The following is a 10,379-nucleotide window of genomic DNA, read 5'->3' on the forward strand; positions in this document are numbered from 1 at the left end:
GGTACTCAAACATATATCACACAACCACCTGCACACACACATGCACACACATCCCAAGGCTTGCTAGTGGCTAACATATGTTCATTGTGGTTGAGAGTAGCAACAACCTGTTTGGCACCAGGATAACTTACCTCTCCTGTTTCCTCTCAGCAGGAGAAAAGAGCTTAAACGTCTTTGCATGTGTACGTTTGATTGTTCATTGCTAATCCTCCTGAGGAGCAGATGTGTGTCTGCTGTCAACATGTGTCCCTGTGTGTCTAATGGTCTAAATCCCCAGCGCCACCTCAGAACAGTTGTAGTAACGCCTCGGGTCCCCAGTCCATAGCCGTCTGAGCCACAGCGAACACGGCGGCCCCGAGCGTGGCGGACAGCCCCCACACTGCCATCTTCACCATCCTGTTCCCCTTCCCCCACAGCTGGCCTCGCTCTTGGGGCAAAGCTGCTTCCAGACCTGAGTATCGAGAGGCTACAAGCACAGAACAAGGGGGGAGACATGCAGGGGCCAAGAGGTTTCATAAAAGGTGAAAGCTGAACCACAACGACTGGGATTGAAGACAAAAAGTGGAGACAAGAGGGCAGAAGTAGTTTAAAAGCCAATCCTACTCCAAACAGTACTCTCATTTTGATCACTTCGAGGCCTAAATAGATATCAATTCCACTTTTAGTTTCACTTAAAAACTCATCACATTTTAGAGAGCGGGTTGTCTGTGTGTTACTGACTCCCATTCAATGTCTGCCTCAGTGCAATCAGGAGGTGCTCTTTCTGTCCGTTACGCATTTAATCTATGATGCTGCTAATTGAATGTTGATGAAACTGCAGGGAATGATGTCCATCAATTTTAATATAACATTGTTTGGCCTGAGGGGAATGCTGGAGCATATTTCTGATTGGCTGTACATCACAGACAGGCACCACTGATCAGATTCTCACAATACCGACGGGAATAAAGCATCTCTTTGTTCTGTTCTGGCATATTTAAATGTGCACTTGATTGGTCTGATGGGTGTACTACATCATTTGTTTACGTGTTATTGATTGGCCAAAGGGGGGGGGCAGTGTTTGTGTGGGATGACACATTTATTGCCTTGTTACGGGTTGTGTTAAAAACGTTTTTTTTAAGAACTGCGGATCCATCAGACGATTTTGATGTTTGAAATGTTTGAACTTACTGTCGATATTAATTTATTCCCACCTACAAAGAGCAGTAAAACTATCTTTGTACACACTATACGCAGGCCGTGCGGTCTTTCGTCAGTCAGGATTAAGATTACAGTTACTATCTTTACCTTGTCTGGAAGTGCTGGAGCCCTGGGCCTTGGTGAGGCGTTTGAGAACGGAGTCGGGCCTCTGATGGAGGGTGGCAAGCTGAAACGCCTGGAAGGTGCTGATGGACAGACTGGAAAACAGAAAGAAGGAGAGTAAGTAAGTGAAAGTGCGCAGGGTCAGATTTTAAGAGAAGCATTGACAGCTGGAATGACAGGAAGTGATGGATTGAAGGATCAGCTGATGGATAAAGACAAGTGAGAGAAAGCGTGACAGACAGTTTGAGAGATCTGCTAAGTCAGTAGCCATGGCGTAATGGATTATGGGACATATTTCAGTCAAGGCCATGTGTCAGTGATGTCACTTCCTCTCCTGAACAATGACTGTAGCTAACAGTGAAGGACGACCAGAGGAAGACTGATGGGGGAACTATGGGCACACTAAAGTGTATTTGAGTAGCTGGAGTTATGTTTCTTCTCAATGATAAAAAAAAATTGAAAAATGGTCACATGCCTGGTTACACACACACACACACACACACACACACACATACCCTGCACACCTGCTGACACACACTAAATGGCCTGTGCATGTCAGCAGCATCACTGACTCTGGATGTGTTTTTAGAGCACTCCATCTTGGTAAAAGACAGAATTACATCCCACTCAAATACTTTTGTTTTTGTATCTCATGTTCAGATGAAACTAAAGGTGCAATTAGTGAAGTAATTAGTCGATTGACAGAACACTCACTGATAACATCTAAGTATATAAGTATTAACTAATAGTATTATGTCATTTATTGCTACTTTTCACTGCTTTCTGCATCTTAAACGTGAATATTTCCTAAATTGAAAATCTTTTTTTTTTAATGTTGTCATGTGGACTTGATGTGGATCTGTTGATTACATTCCATCACTCATAAGTAATAAAGTATAGCAGCCTTGATGTGCAAAAAGGACATACATGCATTCAAAAGAAACAACTCATATCATTTAAACTGCCACAGTGGGCTTTAAATCCTTCTATCAATTGGTAATTGTAATCCCTCTTTGTCATCTGAGGTTTTATGATTACATTTTAGCTTGATTTGTGTTTGAATGTCTCAGTGTAAATATGATGATGTGAACACCAGCAGTGTCGGGCTGTGCTTGAGTTTCAAAGCTTGTCCCCTCACCTCTTGCGGGGCTGCAGTGCTGCGCGCTTGGCCAGTAGGGATGGAGGGTACTGGTCGAACAGGTCCTGGGCCTGGCCAATCAGAAGTTCGTATGGGAGGTCCTGGGGGATGCGGGAGAGGAGGTGGTGGACCATGGCCATGTCACACTCAGTCTTCTTCACCTCCTTCTCTCTGTGTAACACAATCTGATGAGGAAAAAGAGGAGTTGAAGTCTTGTTTAAACCCTAAAGCTGTGCCCTTTAGTTAACCCTGGGGCAGACGTGGATTAGATTCTGCAAACTGGATAGCTTTAGTGATACAAGAGAGGCAGAATGAGCAGTCAGCAGACAGGAGTTAACCCCCCATGCTGTGCACTGTACTCAGCCTTGGAGGAAACATGAACTACATTCTGCTTTGTTGTTTCACACACTTCAAACAGAACTCTTCCTCTGCCCAGCCACTACACACACACACACACACACACATCGCAAATACTAGAACATCCTCAAATGCAAATGAGTAATATGTGCACAGAATCCTACTCAGACTCGAATAAACCCATAAATACATAAAGCATGCACACACAACATATAAACATTTTAATAATTAACACATATTCAATCATACATGCTCCAGCAGTAGAACAACAGTTGGTGTTGAACCCAAGTGAAAAAAGGCTTTCCCTTTGTGATTCTTGTTCCATCCTTTCAGTCAAACATCAGTCAGCCCTCCTTGTCATTCTGTTTCCTGATGCAGTCTTCGTCCTTTTCCTTCCCTTTCCCCTTTTATCTCGCCCTCTATAACAATGTCTCTCACCCTCTCATCCGTCTAATTAACTTGACTTCACAGCACTCTGCCTTTCCGTGTGCAGACGTATAGGAGGGAGGGAGTGAGTTAGTTAGTGTGCTGCAGCATGTATTTGCATGTAAGCATCCTGGATTTCTGACAAAACTGAGTCCCTGCCTGTTGTTCATTTCCTGTTGGCTACAATGCCTTCTTACCGTAGCAGCGAGGTAGATGGGCATCAGAGGGTGTGAGGCCAGGAAGAAGTCGTAGAGTCTCATGGTGTGTTTGAAGTCTGACAGCACGTGGCCGTACCATGTGATGAGCCAGGACAGGGCGAAGATGGTTCCCACCTCCGCTCTGAGAGGAAATGCAAAGAGATGAACATGTGAACAAACAAAGAAACACAAGCCATGCCTTCAATGTTTAGTTTTTTTTACTGTTCAACATTTATTGAACCAGATTAACAATCTCTGTCGACAATAAACTGGCCAAAATAAACATCAGTAACAAACCTAAACTGATAACATCAAATAGCTTACAATAGCAGAACTAAATAAAAATGCAGATATAAAATCACAAATATAATTTATAGGATGAATAAAATGAATATAGGAAGATTAAACCATTTGCTAGGCAGCTAGTAGCTTGATCAAAATGCATCACAAAGTTCAAGTCTTTCTTTTTTTCTTACTCTAATCAAAAATGAATAAAAAGTAATGGCTGTGTAGAAGGCAGGAAGTCATTTTGAAAAGTAATGATACACTCAATGGTGTGCGGTATACAGTAGGGCTGCTCAATTCATCGTATTTTAAATCGCGATTACGATTATGGTTTGCAACGATTACGAAAACAACGTAATCGAAATAAAACGATTATTTTTTTATTTTTTATTTTTATTTATTTTCAGTTGAATTATACTTAAAGTTCAAGGTAATCAACTGTTAAAAAAACTTAAATATTTCTCCAATAAATGAATGTTTTCAAAGTCAATGAATAATCGCATTTAATAATCGCAATTACAATTATTTACCCAAATAATCGAGATTATGATTTTGCCATAATCGTGCAGCCTTAGTATACAGTATAAGTCATTTGTTGTCAGTGGGATGAAATGATAACTATGTACTGGTATGATCCAGCTAAACTTCGCCAAAACCATGAAATGGGGTTCTCACGTAAGAAAGAATTATAAAAATGGACTAAGCAGAGAGGCTGAGATAATGTGTATTTTACCCCCTACTGTGGTTCAAGCTTCACCACTGGATCCACATATTCCCCATTGCATGTTTTGGTTAAAACTCGCTGAGAAACGGCAAGACTTTTTAAAACATTTTCTTTAAAAAAAATAAAAAAAGAAAGTATATATGCACCTCAATAGCCACAGCACACATCAAACACCATTAGCAATACTTGAACTGTTAACTCATCTACCTGAGTCTGGCTCTCAGCGAGGGTCTTGAAACATTAGCTTGCAAGACTATTACATGACCACAGAAATATCCAAAGAATTAGCCTCATACGTTTTGGAGCAAAACACATTTTTCTCACACCGTTTATAAACCATCCAATGTTCTTCCCCTCTCTCTCTTTGTTGTGTGCAGATATAAATAGCTGGTTATTTTTGACAAGAGTTTCAAGTAAATTGGATACTCTTGGCAGTTGTTGATACATATTAGATGGGAACATTCAGTGAGGAAGAACAATGAGTACAAGGAAACTGAAGGAGTGACTAGCGGAAATAAGTAGGTGGGAATGATGGACAGGGGAGGGGTAAACAGACAGAGCAAGGGGCAGAGAGCATGTGTGATAAGAGGAACATAAAAGAGATAACATGAAATTGGACCAAGAGAAAAGGGAAAGCAGAAAGGAGATAAGAAGCCAGGTAAGGGGAAGTGGAGGTGCTCACAAGAAAGAGTTCCAAACTTTGAAGTCGGTGTTGTTTATCCTGCCAGTGCAATGTGTTGTGTGAGCTTGTATGCGAGAAGATGGGTCATTTGAAAAAAGGGAGGTTGCCAGCACAACATCAATTATGAACAGGCAACAAGACAGCAAAGGACTGTAGACACACACAGGCAAGCACACACATATCCCTCCAACACATCAAATTACCTTTGTGGACGATCCAGTGACTCCCAAACATCCCAAATCACAGTCTCAATACACACCTCAACATGTACCTACAGTCATCCTATATCGGTAAAAAGCTTTTTGTTGTTTTTTTCGATTAAACTGAATAAATATCATGAATCATTTTATGTGCTAATTACGCCTCAAATAAGGGTAAATGTGATGCACACCTTGGGGGACAGGGAAGCCTCTGAAACAGCTGTTGGACCATCTGACACGAGAACTCCCAAAAGAGAACACTGCTGATGCATTTTCAACTGAGTTTCAATTCAAAAACCACAAACTCACTCTTTGTCTCTGTGTGAATCTCACAGGTGAAAATCAACACGTGGCTGCCCTCTAGTGGTAACATTACATTATGTCCAAAATGACTTCCATTCAAAATCAGAATAAGAGTTAGATATGTTTTTGTTCAATGAAATTATAAGTAAAGTACAAACTGTGTGTGTGTGTGTGTGTGTGTGTGTGTGTGTGTGGTGTGTGTGTGTGTGTGTGGGTGTGGTTGTGTGGTGTGTGGGTGTGTGTGTGGTGTGTGTGTGTGTTGGGTGTGGTGTGTGTGTGGTGTGTGTGTGTGTGTTGTGGTGTGTGGGTGTGGTGTGTGTGTGTTGTGTGTGTGGGTGTGTGGTGTGTGTGTGGGTGTGTGTGTGTGGTGTGTGTGGGTGGTGTGTGGTGTGGTGTGTGTGGTGTGTGTGTGTGTGTGTGTGTGTGTGTGTGTGTGTGTGTACCTGATCATGAAGTCATGTAGTTCTGTATCAACTTGTTCCAATATAGGCATCAGGTAGTTTAAAATGTGTTTCGTGCTGTCCATGGTAGGATCCATGAAATCCCTACAGAAAAAACAGGCAGGTTACATCAATAGTACTGCTAAACATGTGTAGATAAGGTTGGTTAATTTGATACAGTAAAAAAGAAAGAAGGTTGCAGATTTAAATTAATAACCCTTCAGCAAAATGCCCCTTCTCATCAAAAAGAAATAAACAGATATCTTCAGGATCCTTAAGATTGTCGATTAAAATGCATATATAAATGGATTGATTCGAAAAAAAAGATATCAACCTGAGATGGTGATTGGACAGAGTGTCCAGCATGGCGATGGTCATCCGCTCCCCAACCCCAGCAGCAGAGTGACCGCCACATCATGGTAGCCTTGGTAGTAATGGAGCTGGGGGGTGTGTTTCAAAACCTCCAGTATGATGTCAATCATCTGCTCCTGAAGCACAGCTCTCTCTGAGGCTCGCATACCTGAGGGGGAGCCAGGAATCATTATAAAATAAAACCTTCACAGAAGAAACACCCTAAAGGAAAGCTAACATTCATGTGATTGTCATTTTAGTGAATAGTTCAAAATAAGTTATCTAACTCTTGTTTGACTGCTTGTGAACAACAGTTTCAAAAATAACTAACACAGGTAATAAAAGGTTTTTTTATGTTATTTAAATTAGGCAGTCTTAATGAGATCAGAATATTGTCTTCTTGTGCGTGTGCTTTAAACATGAAGTTTAATTTCCAAAAATGATATCATTCTTACTTTTCATGTAACAACAAAATTAGATAAATTGTAGTGTAGCAGCTTAGTAAACAGAAAGGGATCAACTATCCTAAGTCCAGCTTTCCCTCATTCCATGCAGCTTTTTTCAGTTTCAAAACATGTGTTGCTTCCTCTTATTCTGAACTGACAGCCTCGCTTTTAGATAAGACACATTTCTCTGTTGCTTTCCCAACTTCCTGATGGTGGCTGACAACACAGGCGTCTTGTGACATAAGAATGTTCCCTGTTGCAGCTTTTACTCAGTTCATTAATTATTAAGCCTTGCCAGATATGTTGCTAAGCACGGGGGTACGGTGTGTTGAATGGCACTGTGAGCAATGCTGCTATCTTTAAAGATAAAACAAACACACACAGACACACACCTTTAGGGAACCGCTTCATAGACCTCCTGACATCAAGGACTACTTGGTTAAAGTCCTTGTGGTTTTCCCTCACATCTCGACCTATGAAGAAAGAAGGTATTATTATTGTTGTCGGTGTAGAGATGTAGAATGTATTCCTATACCCTAAATATGAGTCAGCATTTACTCACTTCAGATTCCCTTTTGTCATAGTCAACACGTTTTATTGGGTTTTAAAGCCAGATAGGTTTTATTTTATGACATAAAACATGTCAGGTAATCCTCACTTTAACTTGTCTTTAAAAAACGTGGTTGCAGACAAGTCCCTAAATTACCAGAGTTTGTCTGGAACATTATCTTTTCTTATTTAGTGGTGGTGATGTTAAAGTCATGCAACCGTGGTGAAGTTGAGAAGCCTAAAAATAGCTTTTTACTGAACTTCTTGCCACTGCATTAAGGCTTGCAAAAGAATCCTATAAAGTGGGTGTTCATTTGTTTAGAAAATCTTTTCTGCTATATTCCCAAACGTTAGGGAAAGATTTGATTTGATTGTCTGTCGAAGGAACCAGAGGGATGCTAACTTCCAGGTTATGTCATTCCTGCATTAGTCTATTAGTAATAGTGACAGAATTATGAAGTATCATGTCGTATAATTCAACCCATATGAAAATAAACCACTAACCAGGTTTATGAGGCAGTTCGTACACATTGATGTTCAGTAGTTTGGGCCAGACCTTCCTCCTCAGTTCATCGGTGAGCAGGCCTCCCTTACTGCCCGCTGCCCTCCCTCAGGGTCTCAATGTCCACTGGATCACTGGGAGTTCAAAAGTCAGAATTGGACATTGTTAAGTGTGATGCTTTTCTTATCTGCTTACACAGCAAACTTATTTTCCGGTCATCAAAAGTTAGAGGCTCTAAATATTATCAATAGTGTCCTTCGCAGAAATACTTACTTCAGGAATAAAGTTGAAATGTCTTTGATTCAAGTAATAATACATTTATGTATATGAAACTAAGCAGGATGTGAAACTAAATTACTTAAATAAGTATGTGTATGCAGCGCAGGGTTTAGCGTAAATTGTAGCGGGTCAATCATTCTTTCACTTTTTTCCACGACACACCATTTGAAAATGATTTTATGATCAATTTCAAGACAGACAAATTCCATGTATTTTTCACTGTTAATGTTTTTCTACTGGGACAGAAGTGTGTCCGCATGTCTTGGCTGAATGGACAAAGAATACTTTTGTTTTTATCGCAAAATAAAAGTGATGAAGGTCAATGTCTACGGATAGATGCATACCATCTAATTGTGGAACAGCATGCAGCAAAGGGAGAGGCTTTCCCACTCGGGAAAACACATCATGTGGAACAGAAGCTCCCAAAACGTTTTAGATGTCTACAAAACAGACAGATTCTTAGGGGAAGCTATTGTGGGAATTACACCTAATGTGCAGGGAAATCCTTAACACCCAGTGTGTTTTTTATAAAATACAGTCAGAGTAATTATGTTGTATTTTATCACCAGATCAACAAAACCACAGGATGTTTGGCTTACTGAGGGCAAACTCATGGGAGGTAAATAATACATCCTAATGAAAGCCATTCAAGCAATAATAATGAGAAAATATCCATAACAAGCAAAGTGAAACTGGTATTTGTTACATTACTTGATCAAAGCCTGATGGATCTCAGCTAACTTCTGTTTCCTCCCACAATCTGGCTCTGCAACAGAGAGACAGAGAAAAAGGATGAGGGGCAGAACGATTTGGAGAGGAAGATGAAGGAAGAAAAAAGAAGAGGAGGGAGGAGGAGACTATGTTTGAGTTATAAATAGAAGCTAGCAATCATATTGCATGGAACACACCATACAGATATTATAGACACATAATAAAACACACATGGCGTTTCTTTAATGGATTGCTTTAGTTTCTTACGTGAAAACCATGCCATTATAATGACTGATCATAAAGAGTCAAACATGTGACAGTACAGTAGTTAAGTGATTTGCAGCCAAGCGAGGTATGGATCAAATGAAAAATAAGATATGAGAGTTTGACGGGTCAAACCAAAACCCAGTGTTAATTGATGGCATAGCTATCTTTGTTTGTCTGTTTGTATATTCTGGTTTAGAGACAGTGAATGATGACACAACCATGTCCAACTTCCTCTGTCTGGCAAACAGCAGTTAAGTATTGTCCAAGTTGGCAGACATGCTGCACGCAGGCACTACTGTCAGATATGTTGCCAATGTTACTTGACAAGATGTAAACAAATGTAACAACCGGAGATTAGAAACCCTGTTAGAAACATGTTAGCACAACATCGGACACATCCTGATTCATGACTTGAATGGCTGGCTAGTACTAGTATTAAGTTCACTGCCATTTCTCCAACTGCAGCCAGAGCAGGTCACGTTTCTGTCTGTACGCTATAAGTTAGCCTACGGTGGATCAATATAGTGTGTGTTGTAATATGCAAAACTATCTTGTCTGTATGTATGTCTTTATTAGACACGTTATGATACACTACCTAGCTAACTATCTGATAGTTGACTCAACCTCTTGTGACAGATCCATTCCCATTCACCTCAACTCCTGCGTTTTGTTTCTTCTTTTTGAGCCTGTTCATGCCTTTAAAAGCTGACAACCTAATAACAAAGTTTGTGTTGAGCCATCGACCGATTTATAAATAAAAAGATGCCTCCGAACAGGTAAAAACACTGACCAAAGTTAGCTATACGTTAAACGTTTCTCTCAACACAGCTGTCTCTCAAAGAATCAACCGAAGGAGACAATCAGGCTACGCTCCAATTGGGCCGAATTGACACGTGACATGTACTACGAATGCCATTGGCTCCTTACCGACTCGCACTGCAAGCTGACTTGACTGTAGTTTTGTAGTTCTGAAATTTGAGCTGTTTGTTTTATGTTTATGTTTCAAACGCAATTGCTCAATTAAAATGCTGTAATTGACACAATTACTTACTTTGAACGCATTCCTTTTTCTCAAGGCAACAGTACATCTTCATTTAGCAGCTGTTGGGTAAATTGTTAGTATTTTTGACACAACTAGCCTATGTCAATATATTTACCACAAAGCATGACGTGTGGAATACTTTTAGTTGTTTCATCTCTCCCTGTAAGAGATAATTAAT

At 40.3% G+C, this 10,379-nt stretch overlaps 1 protein-coding gene across 1 annotated transcript; it reads right to left on the reverse strand.

The window, feature by feature from the left end:
- Positions 1–200: 200 nt before the first annotated feature.
- On the reverse strand, positions 201–10,193 carry LOC117454969 (TBC1 domain family member 20). Its single transcript, XM_034094278.2, is given in 12 exon segments — positions 201–466; positions 1,288–1,397; positions 2,441–2,625; positions 3,421–3,562; positions 6,058–6,159; positions 6,389–6,446; positions 6,449–6,574; positions 7,244–7,324; positions 7,905–8,007; positions 8,009–8,036; positions 8,893–8,947; positions 9,784–10,193. Coding segments are annotated over 12 exon segments (1,242 nt in total). The 5' UTR covers positions 9,854–10,193; the 3' UTR covers positions 201–284.
- Between the last annotated feature and the right edge of the window lie 186 nt (positions 10,194–10,379).

Source organism: Pseudochaenichthys georgianus, chromosome 11 (genome assembly GCF_902827115.2).
Source record: "Pseudochaenichthys georgianus chromosome 11, fPseGeo1.2, whole genome shotgun sequence".
Taxonomy (NCBI): Eukaryota; Metazoa; Chordata; class Actinopteri; order Perciformes; family Channichthyidae; genus Pseudochaenichthys; species Pseudochaenichthys georgianus.